The sequence below is a fragment of the Lates calcarifer genome, linkage group LG4 (genome assembly GCF_001640805.2).
Source record: "Lates calcarifer isolate ASB-BC8 linkage group LG4, TLL_Latcal_v3, whole genome shotgun sequence".
NCBI lineage: Eukaryota > Metazoa > Chordata > Actinopteri > Centropomidae > Lates > Lates calcarifer.
This window is the reverse complement of record NC_066836.1, coordinates 8322817-8350799: the sequence shown is the minus strand read 5'-3', so window position 1 is coordinate 8350799 and position 27983 is coordinate 8322817. Positions and strand designations below refer to the sequence as shown.

Genomic DNA, 27983 nt, shown 5'->3' with positions numbered 1-27983 from the left:
ATATTTATGTCCTTAACTAAACTTGAATTTCTGTGTTGTCACATCATTGGACATTTAATCTGGAGAATTCATTGAAATTATGACACACTGAATGCATACATAACAAGAAAATATGAAACATATAACAATTTGTTTTGTACTTGACTTTATTTCTTTGTTTAATTTGCTTTTATTTAGGCATTTTAAATGTTTCATAATCTTGCACCCCCTCAGCTTTATCTTCTAACACCATGTATACCCCCCCCCCCCCCCCCCCCAAACGGCTGGGAACCAAAGATAAAGCTCTACTTGCTCACAACACACAACTAACCTCCCATTACCCCTCAAAAGCTCTCAAGTAATCTGATCATCGTACCTACCGGAGCTTTCAATCAGTAGTCTGTGTATGTTTTGTTAAGCTACGAACCACGGGCACACATTGTGTTTTATTTGAGCATGAGTGAGTATTTATCTTATAGAAAAACACCTTGCTGACTACTCCTTGTTTCCACAAGGGCCGCTTTTCAGGAGAAAGCTCCCAGGGGGGAAACTTGCAGTGCCGCTTGCGCACAGTGCAGTCAGAGTCAGTAGGGGTCAGCAAATCACTTCAGAATCACTTGGAAAAAAATCTCAGCATCAAGTCTCATACATAGTGAAACTTCAGTTTTATCCTCTATGGTTATACCTGTTGTCATTGATTTTGCTGATGCAAGGTGTTTGAGATGCAGTCTTAACATCCCAACGCCCTCCCCACAACAGCCTCATCCCAGCCTTTTATTATCATAACTACTCATATCAATAATACAGGCCTAGGCCCACTTTTATTTCTTCAGAAATGTGACAGGACTGTGGGTATAGAAAGTTAAATAGCCTATCATATAACACAGGTTCGCGGTCTTTATTTGAACACACGAACTTCAACTTAGTGTCAAGTAGTAAATAGCCTACGTGAACCCATTCAGCATTTTAAAATAACTAGAGGGCGCCAGATCCCTGCACAATGTGTATCAGGTTCAAAGATTAAATAGCTCCATACAGTGTTGCCTTTTAGGGCTGAATTATATATTTTGAAAAATATGTTTAATGATTGAATTAAGTGAAAAGAAAGTTACAAATCCAAGTGTTTTCTTTGTATGTTACGGCACCAGATGGTGGATTTTCTCCTCAATCTGAGGCAGGGATGTCGGCCATATTGGACACACGGGAAAACCTTTCAATAGGAGATGAAGCGACGTTCAAGTGTCATCGGGAATAACACCACATGCCGGCATGACCCTAGGAAGGAAAGTAAAGTTTCCTTAGACATCCAAGTTCCCAGATTCCTATTTATGAAGTTTTACTGAATTATTTTATGTCAATACATTTTTCAAAACATTAGTTAAAAGGCATTGGACCTACGTTTTTTCACGATACAGCCGCATTATTAAGTATGCATTTGTACTTAATAATGTTTGGCTGATTAGCAGAAAAAAATCTCAACCTTTGGCTATGATCAATAATTGCTAATTCGGGAATTTCTAGCCTCTCAAATTTGCTGCTTTTCTCTGTTTCACATGATAGTAAGTTGATCATGCATAACAATCTATTTGATGATGTTACAATGAACTCTATAAAATTGTGACCAGTATTTTTCACTTTTTTTTCATTTCATAGATCAGTGTACCAAACTATTATTCTAGAGCAGATTAATTTGAGAAAATGAAAACAATCAGTAGTTGCGGTTAAGTCATACAGGACAGTAACAATCATGAAAGACATGTTGTTATTTGGGGTGAGAGGCTTGTGTGTTAGTGGTTTCCGGGAAGTGGTATTTTTCTGCTGCACAAAATTATGTTAATCATTTTAGACTTTCTTGACTTGAGTTGAACGGGTGGAAGACGTGCGACCGGTGACCGGGTTCATGAAGTCACATTGCCTTGTTTTGAGAGTAAAGGGGTGTATCAATTACTGTTCTGGGACTAATTGACGGTTGGAAACCCAAAAGTACGAGTTTAATCTAGGCGCGTGAACGCACCATGATTCCTTCTTTGGCCTCGTCGGCTCCTCGGTCCTCGTCCGGCTATTGTTGTGTGTCTTTCAGGGCAACCCCGACCTATCAGCAGGCGGTGATTTGTGGATATTTTAACTGTTTTGCTTAGCTCTCTCCCCGCCATATTAAGCAGCCTTTGTCAGCTGGCGGCGCGTCCTTATTTGAAAGGAATATTAAGGATCCCAGCGGAGGACTTTGGGCTGGTGAAATAGTTAATCGGTATGGGACAGACGGAAGACTGAGATTCCACGTTAGAGAGAGAGCGAGAGCGAGAGAGAGAGAGAGAGAGAGAGAGACTGCTTGTGTCGACTGTTTTCCACTTCTTTGGGATTGTCGACGTGAAATTTAAAAAAACGTGGGGGAAAGAGATCACAGGACGCATGTAGCCAAAGTACAACACTGCTGAGGTCGCTTTTAAGGTAAGAGGAGCTCGCCAAAAAAAGTCACATTTTGTCTTGGAAGTGGAGTGAGCAGGGGCCTGGTAGTGCTGTGACACTTCAGAGAAAGTTAGGAAAAGGGATAAAGAGAGTTTACTCGGTGTGTTACACTGTAACAAAAAGGCTGCGTGCTTCATTAACCCTGATCCAAGATCAGATCTGTATGGGTCCTTGCTTGTGCTCTTCGATGGGAGAGAACCACAATGAGGAAAATAGTGCCAAACCGTCTTTGAACAGGACCAGATTGCTGCATTGGAACAGTTTTAACCGTGAAATAAACTGAACGACAAATCGTGTCACCTTATTGTTCTAGCTTGTACAACTTCATTTCAAATTTGTGTTTGATTTTCTTTCACAAAACAAAAGTTTCACCACGTCTGCCTCACCCAATCTCCTCCACACACACACACACACACACACACACACACACACACAATCAGCTGCTGTAGGCCTCATCTGTAATGGGCCCATATTGCAAGACAGAGTTTCCAAAATGACAAAACCCTAAGAAACTTAAGCCTTTTCCAGCAGTTTCCGACTCAGTTCTTCATGCTTTTATTGTGGTGGTGCAACTCAAACTGCACTAGATTTGGTATTTGTGTGTGTAAGATGGCTTAAAATGCGGGAGTGCTGCTGTAGTGTTGTGCTGTGAGTGTGTATGTGTTCATATATTCAGTGTCCCTGACTGTGCATGTGTCTGTTGGTGTGCTTATATACTCTGGTGCCACAGTAATCCTCCTCCATGGTAATCCCTCTGTTAGTACAGCCCCAGTTGGCTGGACAGTCGTGTCTCCTTCACACACACACACACACACACACACACACACAGCTGGAATGGAGAAGGCTGTTGGCAGAGGAGTGAGGAGCACTAACAGGTGGTGTTGGCTGGGGTTCAGGGACTTGAGTTCAGCTGGAGGCATGAAGGATCCTCGCATACTCCTCGAGTGTTCCTCATGGCACAAATAAGACTCTACAGTATCATTACAGTTGACTGATTAGAAGCTTCCAATCCGTTGCACCACAATGGGGAAAGGCCAAAGTCACGACGCGATGCGCTCACATGTTGGAAAGCCGAAACGAATGTTTGGATTTGTGATTCTCAGATTTCAAATATCCACAGTCAGCGATGTGGGCACGGAGAACAAGAGCAGCTCTTCTCTTTTATGGCTGGAAGATGGCTCTTTCTCTATCCCAGCCTCACTCTAGCCTTTGACAGGCACAGCAGGTGGCCTCAATGGCATGAATGGATGCGGAAGGAAGTTCCCCTCTTTCTGCCCCCTCCGCCAGGCCCCCTCCACTCACTGTGATTGGCAGAGATGGCAGGCTGCCCTGAAGATAAGCTCGAGCTGCGCCTCAGAGAGTGTGCCAGGGCAATTACTGAGTTACGCTTCAGTAATGGTTTGCAGCCCCTGGTACCTTCTCATGTCTCTGTGATTGTTGCCAGTGTTTATGGAGCAAGTCTGTCACCTTAGCTTTCAGGCTTATGCACCAGACTTTTCTTTCATAGTATGATCAGTTTGGTTGCAGACTTCATGTGCTGGTGTTTGCCCAAGTCATGTAAAAAACACTTTAAACACTGTAATTCAGATACTCAATAGCAACTGGTTTGCCTTTTTTCTAGTGCTGAAATAATCAGTGGAAGACAAATTGTAGTGTTTGATTAATCATTTAAGTACTTTGTTAAACAGAAACACTGGTTTCAGCTTCTCCAACGTGAGAATGTACAGCTTTTCTCTGGTTCACATCACTCTAAAAGACATGGGTTTTAGACTGTCACTTGGAGAAAACAGGCATTTTGATTACATCAACTTGGATTCTGGGAAATTGAGATTGCTGCTTTTTGAACTATTGTCTAACAGTTTACTGCCTAGATGATTACTCAATCAGATGTTTTGTATGAACTTAGTTTCAGCCCAGTTTCAATAATAGGGTTGAGTGTTGATACTAGTGGTGGTACAGTACCTGAGTATTAGTACCCACAACAAAATGGTACATTTTCAGTACCTTACTCTAAGATAAACTTGTTTCTTTTTCCAATACTACCCCTATTTTTCATTAGAATCACTTCACCCAGTCTAATAATCTGGCCTTGCCTGCTAGCTAGTACCCAGTGCAGCAGTGATGTGGTGTGGCACTGTAGTACAACTCTACATCACAGCTGGGTGTGGTCACAGTGCAACAGACCACACCTGACCACACCTCGCTCAGATGTTGAATGTGGTCAGAAATTCAAGAGACTTAGTGGACCAAAAATAGCCCTGCATTTAAAAAATACTCAGGGCTGTGTCTGTGGGGGCGTGCTACTTCAGCTGCTGCTGAGACTATGAAATTAGAGCTGCAACTAACAGTTATTTTTTATCATTGATTAATTTGCTGATTATTGGTTCTCAGAGACCAAAGTGACTTGCTTAATCTGATCTAGTCTTTTCTGTCCAACCAGTTGTCCGAACCTCAAAGATATTCAAAGATTTCCAATAAAACTCAGAGAACCAACAAATTCCCTCAGCTGAGAGGCTTAAACAAGAGAATATTTGACATTTTGCCGATTATTTATCTGACGATCAACTTATCAATCAATCAGTTAAAAGTTTCAGCCCATGATGAGATGCAATCTGATGTCCACTTGGTGTGACTAATGTGTTTTACAGCTCTGCAAAGACATCACAGTGTCAGCGATTGAATCTTTAGTCACAGAATGTGAGCTAAACGTACTTGTAAAGTACTTTACCAGGAATATGCCCTCGCATGTATTTGATTGGCCAAGTGCCTCACTGGATGATGTCACATTGTGCTTCAGCAAAATTTGAGCTAGGCTCAGTTTGTCGAATGACCCTGCATTTTCTTTTTGCCTCAGCCCTTGGCCAACAGCTTTTGGTATTGGGCAAGTTTCTGATACTCATCCTTATTCATTATTACTCATGGTGGAATGTTAGTGTGGGGGAAAAAAATCAATTCTTATGCTATAGCCTCTGAATGTACATCCTGGAAGAGCACAGTTTGCGTCACTGTTTTGTCCCAAGTGACTGCAAAGGTTGTGCAAGTCAGTAGCTCAAAGGTCGAAGGGCCTCTCCCAGACCTCTCCGGAGCAGCATCTTATCTGATTGGTAAGAAAGAGAGCTAAGACTGTGTCATCTTTACTTCATGTGGCTGAATGCAACACACAAACTTCACTGTATCTACTACTGTACCTTTGCTATCAGAAATGCACTTTCCGCGTTTCTTGAGAGCAGAGACTCTGGAAGTTATGTGATAAAAATAACCTCAAATAATAACACAAAGCTTGGCCAACATAAAAGCTAAATATAGAGGAACTCTGCAGTGCTGGAGAATTGGCTCATCATATACGGTGTAGTGTTAAGATTTAATTTGTCACTCAACTTTTCTGTGACATTTTCTTTACGTTTCTCTGACTGTGTCACTGTTTCTACTGTTTTGCACTCTCTTGGAAGGACAAGGTTTAATCAGTTTATTTCTGCTTTTTTTTTCTCCTGAGAAGGGTCTCAACTCGTCATACAATGCATGTCTGTATAGCTCTTTGAGATGTAACTATAACTGTATAACTGGGTTATACACATAAACCTGACTATAATACACAGCTTTGAGCTAGCCCACAGATTCCTCTCGGTCTAGATAAGTGTAGAGCCAACCGTTTGGCATGACAGCATGTAGTGTTCAGATTTTTTTCCTCAATGTTGCCTGCATGCCAACTACAGCAAAAGCTTCCCTCCTGCAGCTTTCCAGCATTGTTGTATTCGGCCCTGTGGGAAGCAGCAGCCTGTGTCTCCTTAATCTGACACGGCATCACTGGCAGTCTGGCACATGGCCTCACATGTCACATGTCCTTGGATGGGGTCTGGCTCCAGCATTTATTTGAACACATACCATTGCCTTTTGTGTGCTCTTGTACAGTATGCCTGGGAATAAATTGACTCTCAAATATGTGGGGGAGTATTTACATAAATTTACTTCCATTGCCAGATTTCCAGTTTAAAATTTCAGTATGTCTTTTGTATGGCAATATACAGTTTTACCTCTGATCCAAAAAGGATTTAATGCAGTTTTGGTTTTGTAATTATGTAAAGCACCTCAAACAGTTTCACTAACTTCTGAGGCTATGGAGATCTAGATGAACACATGGTAACAAACAATTTACATACATGTTTTTAAGTCAGATCCATGACCCACCCACCCTCTCTGTATTGGGCTTGAAGCAGTATTTACTGTGTTCCCTTGAAGCCACCAAAAGAATGGCACATTTCTTCCAGCTAATCTCATTGTGGATATAACAGCCTCATTTATGAAACCATCTGAGAGACGATACAATAATCTGCCTGTAATTTGATTTTCCGTGAAGTCAGTTTGAGCCATCATTAGTTTTGGCAAATTTGTCACACGAGAAAAAAACACTTGGGGGTAGTCATTCTCTTGGCCACAAATATTCCCGGAAATATTTCTCAATTTAATGTATTTCATGGAAGGTTTTTCTCTGGTATTTAAACGTGTCTTGTTAGGACAGCTGAATCTGAATGAAATACTCTATTACTCAGTAGATAGACCAGAATTATGGTGGTGGTAACACACAGGAATCCTGTGGTACAAATATGTGTCCTTGACGCTCTGTGTTTTGGATAAAATAATCCATAAAGCATAGCATATGCTGTATACTACAATGATTTTATTTTGTTTGCTGCAATGATAAAACTGTCCATTCATACCAGCTGTAGTTGTAAATCTGTCCCTGAGTGTAGAGGCATCTGGTTGTTTTGAATATTTAATTGGAGCTCTCAGTTTGATTGATTGTTGGGGGTTTTGGCTCCACTGTAAGGATAGTGTGTCTGGGTCCTTATTAGCATTTGTGCTGCTCGGTGTTAGCATGTGTATGGGATTGTGTTGTTCAGGGGATTGTGAGTCTGTGGGGGAGCACCGCAAGGTACTTTCTCTTTATCCATAACAAAAGGTAGATGGGTCTGAATAAGGAGGAAACAAAAAGTCTTTCTCTGTCGTACTAAATAGGGAGAGGTGAGATTTTCTCTGCAGGTGGTTAAAAGCTGGGTCATGCATGTGCCATATATAAAATTTTGTATTTGTTTAAAGTTTTTTAAAAGACCATGTGCAAGAGAATTTAACTAGAACCTAGATGATTGATATAGTTAAAAAAAAAAGATAAATCATCTGGTGATTTTGAGATTGGGTGTAAGCCCGATTTTTAGGATTGGATATGGACCCTGTTCTAGGATCTGGTATGGACAGCAGCAAAATGTCAGCCCCAATCCCTCAGCAATCTTCTCCTTTTTGGTATCTGGTTGACCTTTAAGGATGAGCTGTTTGGTCTCTGCAGCAGCAAGAAAAATGAATTACATCACTAAAAAAAAGGCCTTCTTACTTTATTTCATTAATGTTGTCCCAGTTGAGTTATTAATAAATCAGATTTTAACCTGAGGAAGTGATTCAAAATGAAACTTGTGGGTGTTGAACCAGTTTGACATGCCAGATCACGCGCCAACCCTGTAGGCTCGCTCAGGCTTGTGATCTATTCATGGCCATTTTAAAAGCGAATCCCTTGGGTGCTTAATAGTATATTCAGGAAATGTTGCCAGTTATTAAGGAACAGGGAGTTTTTTTTTTTTATTCAGCCTGTCATTATATGTCAGAATTTGTGAACATTAATCAGAAGAGCCACTTAAAGAGAAAGTGAAACCTGAAAGAGTCCCGAAGTTGTCCAGATATACTGATTGAAATTAAATGAGTGTTTCAATCAGCCAGGCAGTCATCACTCCCCATCTTTCTAGCTGTTAATCATGCTGGTTGGTTTTATCTTAATGTTGATATTCCACCTACAATTAATGTTGTGCTCACTTGGATCAGCAGCTGGTTGAATCACCAGTAAGCTGGTTTCATCTGGATTAGCCTGTCTGGAGTATTTGCTTCCAGGACACAGCAGAGGATTTGAACCATTGATACCCTCTGTAAACTACACTGACCATCTTTCACCATGTTTTGTTTCAGGTCAGCCGTTAGTTTGCAGTAGCATTAGCTTTAGGGTCAGGCACTAAGTGTTTTGGACATTTGGAAACATGCAGTGGCTGACGTGCAACAGAATAAGGTCAAAGGTGACGGTCATGTTTATGTTGGCTTCTGCTCTGATGTCAGTGGCTTCTATTAGGATGTTGTGGAGTAGCAGAGGTTGTGGAAAATCATGGTTTCTTTTCATGGTTTTGTTTAATATATAGACATATAGTGCAGTACAGTGAGCATCAGGAAGTTCAGGCTACTTGAGTAAGGCTGCACCAAAACAGGGATTTTCATTACTGGCCTGTAAAAAAAAAAAAAAAAAACAGTGAAATCTGCCCGTTACAATTTCCTCAAGCTGTAAATGATATCTTCAGATTGCTTGTATTGTCTGACCAACTGTCCAAAACAAAAAAAATGAAGAGAGAGAAAGCAGCAAATCTTCATAGCCGAGCAGCTGCAACCGAGGAATGTTCACTGTTTCTGCTTGAAAAATGACTTAAGCGATTGATGCATTTCTAAAATAGGTTTTATTAATTTTCTGGTGATAGAGTAATCCATGAGTTAACTAATCATTTCATCTCTACTTGAGAGAGAGAGGATACTAAAGCTGTGCTTTTTGTGAAACTAACATGTACATAGTTTTAAAATTTATTTTATGTCTGCGTCTTTCTTTTCATTACTTTCAGCATTGTATATGTGCTGCTTCTCCCATAAACTACTCATTTTAATTTTGCATGTATGTATGTTTCCTGGCACCTGTGTGGACATCTGCACTATGCATGTTTGCAGATTCAGAGTCTGTTTCAGACTTCACTGACACAATTTTCATTGTACAATATTCTTGTCATTTTACACCAACTACGTTACTTTCCTTAAAGGCCAGAATAATTTAATCTTTATCCACTTATCGAACATTTTATATGCAGCATCTAGATGCTGAACAGTGAAGCTATCTGCTATTCTCAGTTAACAATATTGGTGATCGACTGTGAGTAAAAACATGTCATACTGTTCATAATAATTCATCTCTATTCATCCTGCTCTCACCATTGTTTATTTTACTGTCTGTTTTTCTGCTGCTTCAGCTTTGGCTTTCAGTCAGTACTGTTTGTTCATGCAAGGAAGTCAATACACCATCCATCTAAAATAAGTGGATCTATAGATTGATTGTTGACTCTCATTAGGTTTAGTTGTAGCACTGGCCCTCACAAGCCAAGGCCAATCGCTCAGCACAAACTAAATTAATTATTTTCTTCACCAGGGGACTGACTTTTAGTTCCGGTTTGATAGAGGAAAGGGCTGCCAAGTCAATACAACCATTACAATTCATAGAGCCAGGGTATTTGGCATCTGAGCTCTTCGATTTATGTTTTTTGATTCTGTGTAACCTTATTGCACTTAAGGAGGAGTCACAGATCACATTTTCTGCTCAACTGTCTTCACAACAAAATGACAGGATTGTTAGAAAAACAGCAGAGATTAAATGCAAACATTTAAGTAGAAATAGGAACCATTTGTAGAGCCGCAAATTAAAATTTAACAAAGGAAGCTCCGTGTAGTTTTTAAATAATCATTCATTAGCCTTTGAATGTGTTTCCTTGAACACAGAGATGCAGCTAATTAATGTTAATCACATGAGTTGACCAAACTTCAAAATGGAAACTTGAAAACTGAAAAAGACTGCTTTCCTTTCATACATTTCTCCAGTTAGTGTTTCACACTTTAAACTGTGTGCCGCTGAAGCATAGAAGCTGTCCTCTCCGGTATCTTCCCTGTCTTGCTTTTTGTTTTTTGTCTTTGCCTTGTTGCCCTCCCATCTATGAATGACAGGAGCACACACCTCTGTTACTGTGACCTGTCACTGACACACATTTGAAACTATGTTGTAAGATTTTACACGTGCCAGGCTGTGAGTCACTGACAGTGGATCGGTCTTGGAGTTGAGTGTTTGCCTGTTCTGCAGTGGCAGCTTGTTTTATTGTGTACAGTCAGAAAGACACGTACACATGCACAGAACTGTTTGTCAAAGAGGCCAAAGGTGACAGAAAAATGAGTAAACAGAACAGCGTTTGTAGATGAGGCTCATGACAGCACCCGCACAAACTCATACACGTGGCAACTGACATGCATTTATCTCTTACAGGATACTCTTGTTATGAGGGTATCCTAACAACTCACCACTTCTCAAAACATTAAACACAATCTTTCCCTCTCCAAGACAAATACCAGCTGAGCCAAAAAAAACTTCAGAGGAGAATATTTTTTCTTATCTTTCTCTTTATGTGAAGTAATTTGGTCACACACACATGCACGCACACACACACACAGGGAGGGTTTTCATGTGTCAGTCAGCTCAGGAGGGGAGAGCACCGACTCTTAGCTCTTAACACCAAAGGGCTTTTCGCTCCTCTCAAAACTGTGTCAGTGATCGTGTGATCACAGGGGAGAGTTGAAATGGCCATAGGCTGTAATACGAACTAGTTTCTACCTCGGCTGGCTCGACGAGCTTTTGTTGGAACTTGTGAAGTCACATGAGGTCACTCGTTGGCTTTCAGTCTTTGTTTTCTGAATGGCAGTTACGCTGAGACCCTCCAAAAAGCTTCAGGCTACTATGAACAATATCATAATTATTTCAATGCATTTGTGACACAATCTCAGCCCCATGACAATGCATGAGGTCACGCATTGTTGGCTGATGCTAATTTGTGAACCAATACTCTTCTGTCTAATTCTTATTCATCTTCAAATGGTTGAATTGCTTATGATAATCGAGGAGTCACACGCTAAAGGTTTTCGGATGATTTGTGCGACAGTCTGGAGATAAAATTATGATATTTTAATGATTATTAAGATTACCGTCTGATTAAGTTTCCTGCTGTTGTCATTAATATTGTTTTACACATCTTCATATGTATGAATGGAATTAGCATTGTCGACCTATCATTAGTGAATAGTATTTTCAGTGCAGAGCCACAGCTTCATACACCTCCAGCTCTCCGCACTGAGTTAAGGACCCTTGTCGCCCATGGATCTTGATCTGCCCTCTCATGTAAACTTAGTCTTTTGCCTCAATTTCTTTTCCTTTTACATGCAAATTGCAGTGTACCGGTTACTGTACTGGTAGGGGAACGCAAAGAAACAAAATAATATAGGGCTGGGCAATAAAGCACTAATGATAATTATCGCAATATTAGTTTGTATCGTAATATAAAATATTGCCCAGCTCCCATATAATATGTTGTAGACTGTGTTTGAGCATTTGTTGGTCAGTGTTAAAGTCATTGTTCAAGATGAATGAAATCTGTGTATGTTGGTGGACATAATTGTTATATGTGGTATGTCTAGTCTTTGCAGGTTTCGGTAATCTCTGTTCCAAACTTTAGCCTCATTTGACAACTGATATTCTTTGTATTTTATTTTCATATTGTACTTGAATTTTAACTATATCTTATATTAAAATCCGTCATCAGTCCAAAATTAGATCCAGTTCTCCAGTCCATTGTCAGAGAAAGAAAGTTTCTTTCTGTAATATAGCTCCTTTTTAGAGAATATTCATTAAGTGTATCATAGATTGCATTTATAGTTAATGATTTCATGCAGTTTAGTACCAGTCACATTTCAGGCACTGACAGTGCACACATCATGCAGCACGAATCTAATATTTGTGACCGTAGACACTGCTTGAGGCTTAATCAATAAATGCAACCAAAGAGTTTAAGCAATCCCTCCTCTCCCCTCCTCTTCCTCGCAGGCTTGACGATGGGTTGTGTCAGGAGTAAAGAGGACAAGGGCCCGGCGCTGAAGTACCGACCCGACAACTCAAATGCCACGCCAGTTAATGCCCACCTGGGCCACTACGGGCCCGACCCCACCCTGATGGGTCATTCGCCAGCTATGAAGCCACACAACAACAGCTACAACAGCCACGCTGCCGGCCTCACGCCCTTCGGCGGGGCGTCCTCGGCCATGACGCCCTTTGGCGGCGCCTCCACCTCCTTCACCTCAGTGGCTGTGAGCAGCCCCTTCCCTGGCGTCATCACAGGTCAGTGTGAGGAGAGGATTTAAGGTTTCAGAAGGGAACACAGGGGACCAGGGGAATCTGGGCTTTGAAGAGACTTTGAAAGTTTCTCAACATGAATCAAATGTCCTTTATTATTCAAATAAAATCATATAACTTTAGGTCCCAAAGCCCCCACAGAGAAGAAACAGAAGTTAAAAGATGCTGCTTTATAACAGAGGTTTTGCAACTGAGTAGAGCCTAATACCTCTGAAATAGTTTTCTGCAACTATTTTCCTTTGCCATTTTCTAACTTTTCATTGTGTCGTCATTATGTGTAAATCAGTGTACAACTTTAGAATAACCTCAGCTGAACATTTGTTATGCGTAGAACATTATGAGCAGCAGATGTTATGTAAATCAGACATTTGAAACGAGTCAGCCAAAACATCAAGGCCGAACAGAGACCCAAAATAGGCCTGTAATATGGGAGGCAGCGCAGCAGGCATGGCCCCTCCTGTGCCAAAGGAAACAATTACATGCACTGAATTCTATGGCCTTAGTTATGCACATTTAAAGTTTTTTTATTTCCAACAAGAGTTTGAGTTACAATAACTTTTTTCATTAAGGATTTGTCGGTGACGAAAATGAGTCGTGACATGGAAAGTAATCTCATGCAATACCAGGGTGGTTAATGCATCCTAGACTGGATGGGTAAATTATGCGGTAAATGTACACAACACACAAGAATAATGTTTAGTCTCAACACCCACACACGCATGCCAACACATGTACGCGCACTCACATCCCTCAGTCCCTGTTTCGCTCTGTAAAGGAGGATTATCTGGCCTGAGGGGCTGCTGTAGATCTAATCTCACCCATTCAATTTCCTCCTCAAGATAAACATATCACAGTCCTGTTGTCCCTCTGTGCTCCGTCTCCTCAGACCACAGACAAATCAACTCTTTTCATTATAAAGAAAAGATTAAGTGACATGAGCTTGATTCACTGACTCAGAGTGATACCACTGAGGGTGAGATTCATTGAAAAAAAAAAGAAATTCTGTTTCCCTGATGTGTTCTTGAAATAAATCAAAGATAAGAGAGCTGGTTGTATTTTTAGTCTGGGCTTTGAGGAACAGGAAGTGGGATATTTCAAAAGAACCACAGTTGTATTCTGTGGTACAGATTGAATTGTATTAACATAATTGTTTATTTGTATGATTATTTTGTGTTAATTCAGATAAGACTCAATGAGGCCTTGACTCCAGTGTAAAATATTATGAAAGTAACAAAGGAGAAAAGTCTAAATGAGGATTTTCTTACCTGTATTTGAAGGTGTAAGGTTGTGAGTGATGTTTTCATTGCTTGTATAACATTTCGAGATTAAAAAAAAAAAAAAATCAATTAAAGGTATCGAATACCTATTTGAGGCTCTGTAGGATTAACTGGTTATCGTATTTGCACACCTCTAACACTCACTTTCTTTACTCTCAGGCGGTGTAACGTTTTTCGTAGCGCTGTACGACTATGAAGCGAGGACGTCGGACGATCTGTCGTTCAAAAAAGGGGATCGCTTCCAGATTATCAACAACACGTGAGTGTATTTGCTTTTTTACACTGACAAGCTCCTGCTGCGTGGATGTGTGTGTACATGGTCGTATTTGTGCAGCGACCTCCCTTTTTGTGTTTGTGTGTGTGTGTGTGTGTGTGTGTGTGTGTGTGCGTGCGTGCGTGCGCCTTTAATCCCTCATTGTATTCAGGTCTGATATTAAGGCTGAAATCTGTCTGGGTTAATGGCTTCCTCTAATGGGCCATCTGTTTAGTCCCCATCGCTTTTCTCCCGCCACAGATCATTCCTCCAGTTTAGAGAATTATATTTGGGATACAGTGGAGTGAAACATACCACTTTTTTCCAGCATTTAGTAAAATAGTAAATAAATGTAGTTGTCAATAATAATATTTACAGAATCTACAATCAAAGACATGTATTGAATACCCCTGAGGGTCAAACTCATTAGAATATTATGGAATCAATTACACCAGAGCTCATTTTCCTCAGTTTCCCTTTCAAAGAGAATAATAAGGACAATACATACACATATGTATATATTTTTTACATTTCAGTTGTTGAAGGAATCAAAGCCAGAACTGTGTTCTTGTTTGTCATTGTGGTTATTTGTGATGAATGTACCCCTGTATGCAGTATTTTTACAAGTATAGTACAAACTTATTTCCAGAGCTACGCTTCAGTGATTCTAATAATATAAAAGAAAATAACAGTAAATTATAGAGTTTTTTTCAACTCAGAATTCCTTAGTTCCGACTGCCAGAGCATCGTCTTTTTCCCAGGTGTGCGCAGGTGTGAAAATAGGCAGAACTCCAAGTGCTCCACAAATTCGATTCCCCTCATCCATCATGTACAGGCCTCAACCGCTGCCCGTGTTCACATTGCATTTGCAGCGATGAAACCACCATCTGCTTTCAGAGAGGAGGGAGGCAGGAGGAGGACAGATTTGTTCAGTTTAAAAAAAAAAGCCAGTAGACAGATTTTCCCTACACCTCAGTTCCTCCTCCTTCGAATGTGAACCCACACATCTGCTGTTAAGCAAACCGGGAGCTCTGGCAGTGGAAAATATTTGTGAGCATATTTTAAAGTCAGTGATTTTAGTTTGACATTGTAGCAGGTATCCAGAAGCATTGTGGGGTGACGACACTAACCACTGGACCACTGTGCCACCACTAAAGTTATCCAGTATTTCACAAAAAAGCAAATATCAGAGATGCAGTGAATCATCAGTATGTATCATCTGTTGATGTAATATATAATATGACAGCCAAGGGCCATTTCCTCTTTTGGTACATTATGCTTGACTCTGCATATAAACCCCACACCCAATACAATGACTCAGATTCCTGATGTGGTTGAATGATGCGTAACACGACCTTCCCTCTGTATCTTTCTTTACTTTTCTACCATGAGTCTTCTTTTAGAGTAGGTATATTTTTGATGATGATTTTGTGTCTGTATTGTGCGCATCTAATGTCTAATTGACTTCCCTCTTCAGGGAAGGCGACTGGTGGGAGGCTCGCTCCATCAACACCGGACAGAAAGGTTACATCCCCAGTAACTACGTGGCTCCAGCCGACTCCATACAGGCTGAAGAGTAAGAACTCATTGCCCTTTTTTCTGACATCTCTTCCTGTCTCTGCTGTTTCTCACCCTGCTCAGTCAGTTCTCCTCTGATTAAGGCGACGTGATGTGGCTGGGCGGTCACACACTGTGACTAACCCATCACACACACACACACACACACACACACACACATGGCAGAGAGTCTAAAAACAATGGAGTATTGTCACAGAGAGCCAGTGGCGTTCCCGTTGCTGTTCAGCCGGTGTGACAGAAACGTTAAGGGACTGTGCTGCTTTTAGACAGTTTTGGCCTGGTTTCAAATTGGCTGACGGCCATTTTTACTAATACAAGCAACTCATCACAACAAAAAACCACTGGGTAAACCAGTCTTTTAACTTTGCCTTTAGTATAAAAACAGTGAGCACCAGTTATTGACAGTGTGTAGGATTCCTTTGCTAATTCACCTGGAAAAAAAATATGCCTGTGAGGTGAGACAGTTCAGCTTGTTTCTGACATTTACATGATGAACTTTTTTTATGGATCTCTTATATGTAATGGAATCAGCTACTGCCTGGAGCAAAGTTAACAATAAGCTATAATGAGAGCAGTATGGTCCAAATTATATAGAAATTATTTTGAATGAGATTTTCAGCTATTTAGTTTCCTTTGTCTGACTTTGAAGGTAACCGCATAAGAACCACATAAAACCTCCTGATGTTTAATGTCTGCTGACTCACATCAAATTTATTTTACTTCCTCCAAAGTTTAGCTTCCAAATTTCCAACATCACCAGCACCATAATCTCGCTACATGAAGAGGAAGAGAATCCTACTTGTTGTGCCGTATATCTCAGTGGGAGCTCGTCCCATGACTGACTGTGTGGCTTTCTCTCTCTTGGCAGATGGTACTTTGGTAAAATGGGCCGCAAAGACGCTGAGCGTTTGTTATTGCTTCCAGGGAACCAGCGGGGCACTTTCTTGGCGCGAGAGAGTGAAACGACCAAAGGTGAGAGGGTTTATTATTTGAAAGCAAGACTGTCATAATAATGCAGTATTTTTAATATGAGACTTTTCTTATTGGTGTTACTGTGAGCCATCAGTCTCAATTTATCATTGATGTAGGTTAGAAGAAGGTTATTCTCTTATTCCTTTGTTGTTATGTGAAATAGAAGCTTGTGGCATGTGAAGTCTCTTTCAGTACGTGGCACAATCTGACATAACTTCTCGTGCATTTCAAAGGTGCCTACTCTCTTTCTATCCGCGACTGGGATGAGGTGAAGGGAGACAACGTCAAACACTACAAGATCCGAAAGCTGGACAGCGGTGGTTATTACATCACCACTCGTGCTCAGTTTGAGACGCTACAGAAGCTGGTGAAACACTACACAGGTATGCAGCCCATCCATCATTACTATTCTCATGCAGGTAGCAGTTAGACAAATTGTTGTTTACAGCTCGACAGATCCTCCAGCTCCAGGAGCAAAAGACTGTTGTGAAATGTGTGATTTGGGCAAACATGTTTGTAACAGTCATAGACATAGACAGTTTTGGGCTTTGTTGTCTTTTTGTAGGCTTTTTGCAGTACAACTAGTCCCTGCTCCCTGCTCTTGTTTCATTTGATATTTCAGCCAACTAATGCAGTGCTGTCAGAGGCAAATGCATTATTCAGCTGCAGATCCCCTGTTGGGATGTGTTATTGACTATGTTTTACACAGGCTTTGTTCTCCTGCTCTTCTGTTGCAAGCTGAGTCTTCACTGACACGGTCACAGCTCAGCGATCGTGACAAAGTCTCAAAAAAGCAAAACCATGCGAGACTTAAGCCAAAAGAAACATGAATACAAAAATGTTTAATTTAAAAAAAAAAAAAGCAGTGTTAAGCCTGCTGTAATCTGCACAATATTGATAAGCAGGCAGCTGTTCCTGAAAAATCCCCCTCTGGTCTGTCACAAGAAAGGATGACGTAAACACTCCCAGAACAAACTGTTTATTGAAAACTTTTCAAGAATACAGTTAAAGTCCTAGAAGTGGAATCCATAAACAAGACAGGGTTTGTTATGTTGACTCTTAAGCATTTCATTTCTGGTCTTGTGTTGTTGACCCTGCCCTGCTCGCTTCCACATAATTCATGTAATTCACTCACTGCAGTGCTTGTTGCAGTAAACGACTGGTAAATTCAAAGCGCCGCACTCCATCTTAGTGTAGCCTTTAAAGTGCAGACAGAAGTTAATAATAACAGGAACAGTAAGCAACATATGCAGAATGTATCTTATCTGAAAAAGTGGTTGAATATAACAGGCTCTCTGTGTGTATGTGTGTGTGTGTGTGTGCAAATGGGACTTTTCACAGGATGATTAGCGCTGTCACTGTCAGCTAGAGTCTCACTGTGTCTGAAAAGGCTTCTACACCAAAAACAGCATATATACATATAAAATTCTTAAATTCAACACAGTTCACATCATTATGGTGAAATAACCAGAAAATTGAATTACCTCTGGAGGGGAATATGGAAAAATAAATTTTTATTTTGTGAGGAAATACTCTGGAAGTGATGGTTCAGTAATTGTAGGACACTACAGTCGTCACGTAGCAATGTAACATCAGTGATTGTGTTTTTGTGAAGCAGGCTGGTTGTGTGAATTAGCAGGATGATTGCTTACAAGTTCCAACTTAAAGTTCATTGTTTTTCTGTTTTTTTCCCCCATCTGTGTGTGTCCTTACGTGTCCATTCCTGTCCAGAACATGCGGACGGTCTGTGCTACAGGCTGACGACTGTGTGCCCTACAGTGAAGCCTCAGACTCAGGGACTAGCTAAAGACGCCTGGGAAATCCCACGAGAGTCCCTCCGACTGGAGGTCAAACTGGGCCAGGGCTGCTTCGGGGAAGTCTGGATGGGTAAGAGACGTATACTGGAACTCCAGCACACAGTATATGTGTCAGAAACATACTCACATGTCTGCCGTGCATGCTTTTAGCTTTTAGCGATCGTTGGGCTGTTTTGGCATTTTGTCTTGGTGCCTGTCACACCAGAAAGTGGCACTGTGAAAATTAATTCACACATACACAGGAAATAAGAGGTGCTGGGAGTGTGGTGACATAGTGGCCACTCCCATACACTAATTGGACAGTATTTCAACACAGTAAACTCTTGAGAAAGCACAGTGTACAGTGTAACATTCTTTCTTTTCTAATAGCTTGTTGCAAACCATTTTGCATCTGTTTTTGTGGAGCCATTTATGCTCTATTAGAAGAGGATTAGATAAAAGTACATGTGAGGACACAGCTGATATCATACATAACATTCTCTCAAAGGTCAGTATGGTAACAACTGTTTGAAAGTGATCAGTGCCGCAAATTCCACATGAAAACAGACGGTGTGTGATTTGTCTTCAGCTCTGTGAGTGAATCCACTCAGGGCTGAGGTTAATTATTCTCAATAGATCTGCAGAATATTTTATAGATTAATCAATTAAGTGGTTTCATCAATATGACTAATATGATTAATATTTCTTCAGAGTGTTCAATGTAAATGTAAAAGACAACCAAGAAAACCAGCAAATAATCAAGTTTAAGAGGCAGGAACCAGTGACAGTTGGGGATTTTTTTTTCTTTAAAAATTTATGGGTAAGATAATCAAAATATTTGCTTTATGTTAATCAACTAAATGAATAATTGACCCATTGTTTCAGCTTAAGAATCCACACATTGTGACAGTTCTATTGAAATGAATAGATTTCATTCAGAAATGTTAATGCTAATGTGACTGGACCTTTAAATGAAGTTAGGGCTTCTGTGCAGCTTCTTCTGTTCATTCCACACAAACTGAAAAGGAAGGAGAGCAAAATTTTCTCCTTACACTGTGCAAAAGCTTACATGACAAGTCGAATGATATTTGTGAGAAATCTGTCAGCGAAATCTTTTACATGGAAGCCTGATGTAGCTGATGTAGATAGAAATGGGTGTCTTAGTAGCTAGAGCAGCTGCTGAAAGATGAAGGGCTTCAGGATCTGTCCTGCCAAGATTCATAGGGATTAGTCCATGGCCTCCAACATCAATTTTATATACAAGCAGTATATGTCAACAACATACATACATACTTTGTAGTACTGATGGTAAACACTGACACTCATCATGAATTAATAAAAAGTAAAAACAAGTGCATGTACATACAGCGTACTTATGGTCATTAGGGCTTACACACAGAAACGTATCCGCTGTACAATATTTATAACTCATTTAAATTTAATGAAAAACAATCCAGAAGTATTAAATGCATATGAACTGAGTCACTGATTCATATTAGCATGAAATGGGGTGGAACTGACCTCAGTAAAGAGCTCGCCTCGCTGCCACACTGGCCCACATAGTGATGTAAATGCTGATTAGTGATTGCTGTTGGTTTCACACACACACACACACACACACAGCTCAGTAATCACAGGTCACCTCCTACGCTTCAGTTCTCCGGGCTGTATGTGAGACGGGGGCCTTTCAGTGAGCACGACTCTCTTCTTTCATCACTCACTCTTTCATTAAGCCTGGCCTGGAGCAAGCCTCGACCTGCAAGCCTTTGCTGTGCAATCCCAGGAATCCCTCTCTGTTTCTCCCCCTGTTTGTTCTTGATGAGTTTTTCTTCTGCTCTCCATAGTGCAAACCCTTTCTGTGCTCATGCGTTTTTTTTTTGTTTGTTTTTTTTTTAAATATATCATGTTGGCTTGTGGCATTGGCTTCCACTGCTCTCCCATGTCCTCTCTACTACATATTATTATTATTAGATATTATCGTTGCCCTACTTCGTCCTTCAGCTTGTGTGTGTACGTGGTTTGTTCAGTATGATTCATTCACGAAGGTCAGCCTTATGACGGAAGCAGTAGATCTCCCGCTGCAGCTCATTGTATGTAAGCAGGGCGTGAGTAAGTGGCTCTCAACCAGGAAGTGGCTGATTATTTAAGCTGTCATGTTCTTTCTCTTCTGAGCTGCTCTGTACACATGGGAATGCTTGCCAGAGATCACTGGCATGACAGTTGATTTTAGGATTGACTTTTCAATCACTTAAAGGGAGTGAAAAGGTATTTTAATGTACCTCCAGTGCTGTAGTTTAACAGGTTATGTCACTTAATAAATTGGAAAAGTCAGAGATAAACTTTTTCCTCAATAAAACCTTGGTTGACCGCTTTGTTTTCATCTTACATTTTTATTCAGGCACATGGAATGGCACAACTAAGGTGGCGATCAAGACCTTAAAGCCAGGCACCATGTCTCCAGAGGCCTTCCTGCAGGAGGCTCAGATCATGAAGAAGCTTCGACATGACAAACTGGTGCCTCTGTACGCGGTGGTGTCCGAAGAGCCCATCTACATCGTTACTGAGTTCATGGGCAAAGGTACGGCGAGACTGGCATGTAGATGTACACAAAGAGACACGATATAACAATGAGAGGAAGTTAATTACACAAGGCCCAGTCGATCCTGGCTGATCTGAGCCACCCCCTGTCCAGGGAGTCCAATAGACTTGAGAACTCATTTATCCTAGCTGCCACTGGCCTTTTAAATAACTTAATGTGATTTTTATGTTGTATTTATTGTCCATTTATTGTTGTTGAATGAAGGCTGTGTGGTTACTGCTGACTGTCCAATAAATTGCCCCTTGGGAGATAGAGATAATAATAGAGATATACTTGATCGCTGACATTATAGGGACTCTAATTGCGATCAATGACAGGGCTCTGTAGACTGGGCTTCTAATCTTTTCAGAGAGCAAAGATGACCTCAAAGTTTTTATATAATACAGTACTCAGTACTTAATACAGACTCAGTGGATAAACCCACCAAAACCAGGCCAGCTGCCCATAAAGTAATGATTTTGATCAGAAGTTCATTCAGTTTTTATCATTACCATAAAGTCCCCCTCCACTCTAAAATGTTTCTTCGATGTTTGAGCTCCACAGTGCAGAATGATGTAGAAAACTGTTCACATTCATCTGCTCTCTTACACTTCTACAATTTTAACCACAGTTAAAAAAACTGCATGTGAAGAGATCCATTTACATACACTGACCTTAGCCATTGGTCTCCCTCAGTGCTATTCAACCTACAGATTTGACTAAAATGCCCATGTTCAGGACTGTCCTAGGAAAAAGTCCCCAATTTAATTCCTTGCAGCCCCGATATACAGTCTCCAGATATTTATCAGAACCATCATGTGTGATTTATTTCCCCCATCTAAGCGTATTAAGCCAACAGAGCTCTAGTCACAGTCAGTCGCTGGCATTTACTCACAGCTCTGTATTCTCAGCAGCCTTCTCCCTGCAGCCTCGGAAAATTCACAAAAATTTAATTTGAAGTATTTTGCCAGCCTAAGCACTTGTTACATCACAATACACTGTACAATTTAGATGAGAGAACAAGAAGGAGTCCCAGGTAATAACTGAAAAAAAGTGCAACCATGCAACAACAATTACATTTTGTATATATCATGAGAAGAAATCTGTTAATGTGCTGAGAATTTGTAACCTCTGATATAAATAAGTATATCATTATACAAATATTTTAAGTCAAATAAAACAGGCTAATAAAGACATAAAGCAGAGCTGACCTTATTTAATAAAGACTCTCATGATCTTAGCTAACACTCATGTTGCCTCCATGAGGATTTGTTTTTTAGCTTTTGTGATACTGAGCACCTGTGTCAGCTGATGCTGCCTTTATTTTTATATTGTGTTTACACCCAGACAGGTGTATTGATTCTGCTTGACGGTGCTTTTCTTATCTGTCGACAGGTAGTTTACTCGACTTCCTGAAGGAGGGAGATGGTAAATATCTGAAGCTGCCCCAGCTGGTGGACATGGCTTCTCAGGTAGGATCAAAACTCATCGTCTGAATACTAACAGCGGGCGTAGAAACTCCCTCTGCCCCTTACCTGCCCAGCTGCTGTTTCAACTCAGTCTGAGGGAAAGGATTATCATGCATCAGCAATAAAACAAAAGAGAGTTCCATGCGGGCAAGTGTGTGTGCGTGGGCGTGTATGAGTCAACTATCCGGTCCCTGTGAATAAGGGTTTCAGTTTGTTCTCCATCTGGCTGTCATATTTATTTAATATCCATCCTGACATCTCTACCCTTCCCTCCCTTCCTCTTCTCCCTCACCGCCGTATGTGCCTCCTCTCGTTCTCCACCACTTAACTGCCTGTAGCACTTAAACACTGCTCATCAGAAGCCACTTAAGCTCGCTGGTTCAGTCACCTACTGTGATCTGCTCTTAATTCACCTCTCCACGCTCCCGGGGCTCCCTGCTCTCCTCACTCAGCCAAGTGGAAAAGTGTTTGAGAATTAGACTGAGGCAGGCTGAAACCCTGAGACGCCTCTGAGGGAGTTGACAGCCAGTGTGAGGAGGTGTCGGATGGAAGTGTTAAAGACTTAGCCAATTGTTGTTGTCACAGGTGCTGATAATCCTTTTTTTTTTGTGTGTGTTGTTTAGTCATTAAAATCTGGGTCAAATGTAACGCCAGTGAAGTGATGATAACAGCCACTTTTGATTAGTGTTATTCTCAAGTAATTTTTTCAATTGCAAAAGCTACAGATTTGCTCTCTGTGACAATTTCCTTTGTTCTCATCCTGATGCCATTCTCTGTTTGATCTGTTCTGTCCAATCTGGTCTCCAGATCGCGGACGGCATGGCCTTCATCGAGAGGATGAACTACATCCACAGGGACCTGAGAGCCGCCAACATTCTGGTGGCTGATAACCTGGTGTGTAAGATCGCCGACTTTGGCCTGGCTCGGCTCATCGAGGACAACGAGTACACCGCCAGACAAGGTGTGTGTGTGTGTGCGCGCACGCGTTGAGACCTGGATGAATTTGGCAAACAGAGACACTTTGTTTGTTTACAGTGTAACAATTCATCTCTTACCGTCATTGCAGCCTAACACTGGTTTTAGAGCTAAAGCAAATAATTGATTGATTAAACCATAACTCTTTTAAGCAGAAATTACCAGATGTTCTCGTTATAGCCTCTCACGTGAGGATATGTTTTACTCTATCTTACAAGACAGAAACTGAATAGCTTTCGGTTGTGGACTGTTGGTTGGACATAAAAAGTTATTTATTTATTATTATATGTCATGTTGGCAACTGCTATTGTGAAAAATTGTGATTTGTCACCAAACTATGGTTGTAATTTGCAGCTGTATTACCAGGTTGTGTCCCTGGAGGGACTAACATTTGAATTCTTACTTGAACTGAGAAACATTCTGACACACATTTCTTTCATATGTTCTGTCTAATTGGGCCACAATGTTTTACTCGTATTTATAGCTGAAAGGAATAGGTGATTAATCAATAAGAAAATTAATCTCTAATAATGTTTCCAAGAGAAAATGCCAACTTTCTCCTGTTTCATGAATCAAGTTTGCTGCTTTTTCACTGTTTTCTTTCTGTTTTCTTTTCTCTTTATCAGGTGCTAAATTCCCCATTAAGTGGACAGCCCCTGAGGCTGCTCTTTACGGCCGCTTCACTATCAAATCAGATGTCTGGTCATTTGGTATACTACTGACAGAGCTGGTGACCAAGGGCAGAGTACCATATCCCGGTAAGGATAAGAGCTGCACAGATACGTGCTCGCCAGGGCTGTGTGTGTTTAATTACTAACTTTAGTTCCTTGCCATCTAGAATCCAACACGAATGGAGTGCTTTCAAGGCTTCTTCACGGGAAACGGGAATAGTTCATTCATTTTTGCTTCAGGATTACTCAAACATGCTGTTCTGATTTTGAAGCTTTTAATAGCGTTTTCTAACAAAAGCAGAATCAGAATAGAGCTGCATATAGATGATATGAGTCAACGCAGATGTGTTACAACTTATTGGTACATGGGAAAGTACCCCTCACCCTCCCATACACTATCTCCCTCTCCCTGTCATCTGCTGCCTCATCTCTGCCACCTGCTGTCTGTCACCGGTACTGCAGCTCGTCTGGTGTTGACAGGGTTTGACTGGCACTGACTACAGAGCGTGCCATATGGCAGACTTAACCACCATCTCCTGTAGAGGGCCATCTGGCTCCTATGGCCTTCTTGGTTTCAGTGCAAACCGTCCAGTCTAATTAATTCACCACAGGGCTGAACCCCCTCGTTCCCCCCTCTCAAAATGGTTATATGACTCACCAGACATTTGTGGCTCTTGTCCTGCCGTGCTGCAGTCTTTTTTTTTGGGGGGTTCTATTTCTTCTCCCTTGCCCGATAGTGTAGAAACAGTAGGAGGCAGGTATATCAAGCGTCTGCATGGGAACACATCATCTCATTCTATTTTAGTCTGTGTATATATAGATACCTACACACACTCACATATATGACAGGCATGTTATTAGAGCTGAGGATTTCAGACCCAAAACATAAATCACGCTAACACCTCAGCATCCGTCATACCACCGCCACCATATCCTGGTCTCAGCAGTTGCTGCGGGGTTTTCCTCTCTCCCGAGTGTGAGATAATCTGATCCCCACTCTCCCACAGAGAGATTGGGGAGGGGGGGAGTAAAGGGGGGGAGGATGCGGCTACGACCATGCCGCTGACTCTGTGTCATAACCTCTTTTAGCCGCAGTCGAGCTCCCCACGGAGCTGTTTCCGCGCCGTGTCACAGGGTTCAGGATCACTGTCTTCCTGTTTTGGGGAAGGAATCCACGACTCTAGTGCTCTAGCAGAGCAGGAAGAGGCCGTAAGATGATGCAGTATTGTTTGGGTTTTTCTTTGAAATTACTGCAGTTTATGAGTTAGAGACTGGTTATCTTTCATTGGGTATAAATAGTCATCTCTGTCTCTTACAAAATGGCACCAAGTAGACAAATGATGTCTGTAAAAATTGGAGTATTTTATCCAAACAGCTGCGCCAGAACACCAGGACATGTCTCTTTTTGATCACATTTTATTTCTCCCAAATACTAACAGCCTTTTTGCCCTGTGTGTGTTTTAACCTTGAAATTGACTACAAGTCTTACAGGAAATAATGACCCAACTTCTATGAAGGTTGTTGAGTTTTTATGAGATTTTCTTTTCCCTAACACAGTGGTTTGCGTGGGCATATTCTCCTACTGTCAGCTGCATGACGCCAGCATTTTCTACTGCTTCAGGCTACATACTGGGTTGTTTCCTAATTAAAACTTTTACCATTTCTTTTTTCCACCACAAAACTTTGGTGAAATCCACTTAGGCCTTAGGTTCACTCAAATAGCCAGTGATGACTCACAGAGGACATAGTTACATTGACATGATTGACATTGTAATGAAAGAAATCTGTCATACGTTGGCTCTTTGTGGGGCTGTTTTTTTTTTCATTTAAGTTGCATCTTGTGAACTTTAAAAGTCTCCACAGGCCATTATTAATGCAATATTTTGTGGTATTTTTTCCAGGTATGGTGAATCGAGAAGTGCTTGAGCAGGTGGAGAGAGGGTACCGCATGCCCTGCCCCCAGGGCTGCCCCGAGTCTCTTCACGAGATGATGAGGCAGTGCTGGAAGAAGGAGCCGGACGAGAGGCCCACATTCGAGTATATCCAGTCGTTTTTGGAAGACTACTTCACAGCCACAGAGCCACAGTACCAGCCAGGGGACAACCTCTAGTCTGGGGGATTTGTGTGTGGAGTTGGGGTGGGGGGGACTCTGGCGCTACAGAGAGGTACATCAGCGGAGATCAAAACTTGGGACAACGGAGAAGTTCAGTAAGGCTGCAAACGCTTTGCTGAAGCCGCAGGGAAAGAGGTTTTTTACAAACTAGTCCACAACCACACTGGCGAGACAAAATGTTTTCTGAAGTATGGGTTTGTCCCTTGCGTACCTGGGGACCAAATATTTGGGGGAGAGTGTCCAAGTGTGCAGATTGGTGCTGGTACGTTGAGCTCTGGGAACCCTGCTAATCAAAGTAATCCACTGGCCACAACACTGTGATCAAAATGAGAGTGATTTTCTCCTAATTTCAAATTTACTTACAGATGCACAGTTTTTTAAAAACTTTTTTAGAATGGTAATTTCCCCTCCATCTGCTCCAATCCTCCCACTTTATTTTATTTTACGAACACAATTCTTTGATATTGGAGTCAAGATCTTTTATATGTACATGAGTTTGGTTTGAATATGTAGGCTGGAGAGTGTGTGTGTGTTTTTTTTAAGTGACCAACAACTGTGGTTGAATTGTGACGTATGTGCTGTGACTGTAAAGCTTTGACAGCGAAGGAGCGAGGGAAGTAAACGGAAAAAAAACTGCGTGGATGTGAGAATGTACTGAGAGATCAAACATACAGTATGTACAAAAAAATGTATTTTTAGCAGGTGTGATCAGGTGGACGAATGAGAATATGAAAGTGATTTGCATGATTCTTTTTAACACAGTCACTTGAATGGCAAATCACATCAGTTTATTATGCTTCTACATTTTTTTTTTTTCATTTAAATGGGGACTTGAAATCATAAAGAGGTATTTTGATATTTTACAGGTGCGAGAACAGTTTTCCTGTTTAACATTTTCTAAATGTTTTCAAATGGACACTTCAGCTGTGAAATTAAAGTAAGATTCAGTTCATTTGACTCTAACATACAGTAGTTCTCCTTACATTGCACACAGTTTAACATTGCAGTATGTGAGTCATCCCACGACTGATGGCACAGGGAACTGTTAGACCTATTAAATTCACATCATCATGTAAATCACACATGAAGTTTTAGTATTTCTCTCACTTCTTCTCAGTAAAAATCCCACCAACCTTTGACTAAACACTATTCCACAACTGCGTCTGCTGGAGGGAAAAGTTATATCCAAAGCCAACTACGCAAAACAAATCTCTTCATTGATAAATGCAACTATGCAAAACCATCCAGCGATGTTTACCAGAACATCTCGAATGGTTTTTGCCCGCACGGAGCTCCCTTTCTAATTTCAGTTCTCAGCGGCGGAGGTGATGGATCACCTCTGGGTTGGAGTAACTAGGAGCAGACAAAATAAACACCTTGCACACACTGTGGTCCAGATGGGGCTTTAGTGCTTTTATAGAGATTGAAAATATAAAAGTCCAATAACAAGTTTTTGTAGAGGTACTTCCACTGTCTGTCCATCTGTGTGTGATGAGAGATTTTAGAGGATGTAATTCAGCAAGAAAGCTTAAGGACTGGACAAAGATGTGAACTTTTTTTTGTATTTCTCTTCTGTGTGTCACTCACAAGAACCTAATGTGTGATTGTTCCTAAAGACAGGGACTTGAACTAGTGGGGAGATAATGAAATTACTGAGAATGGTAACTAATATGATTTTGTACAGAAAAAAATAAAAGTTTTACTCAAGGGTTTCCCTCAGCTGTCTTTTTCTTGACCAGAGACAATGATAGTCGTCTGAGTTCAAACTGATGATCTCCGTTTTGTGG

At 41.0% G+C, this 27983-nt stretch overlaps 1 protein-coding gene across 1 annotated transcript; it reads left to right on the top strand.

The window, feature by feature from the left end:
* The first annotated feature begins 1996 nt into the window (after positions 1 to 1996).
* On the top strand, positions 1997 to 27908 carry yes1 (YES proto-oncogene 1, Src family tyrosine kinase). The gene is made up of 12 exons (XM_018676214.2): positions 1997 to 2427; positions 12209 to 12499; positions 13951 to 14050; positions 15522 to 15620; positions 16491 to 16594; positions 16828 to 16977; positions 18326 to 18481; positions 20789 to 20968; positions 22364 to 22440; positions 23245 to 23398; positions 24039 to 24170; positions 25985 to 27908. The coding sequence occupies exons 2-12, from the start codon at positions 12217 to 12219 to the stop codon at positions 26191 to 26193; spliced, it is 1644 nt and encodes a 547-aa protein (XP_018531730.1). The 5' UTR covers positions 1997 to 2427; positions 12209 to 12216; the 3' UTR covers positions 26194 to 27908.
* Positions 27909 to 27983: the final 75 nt, after the last annotated feature.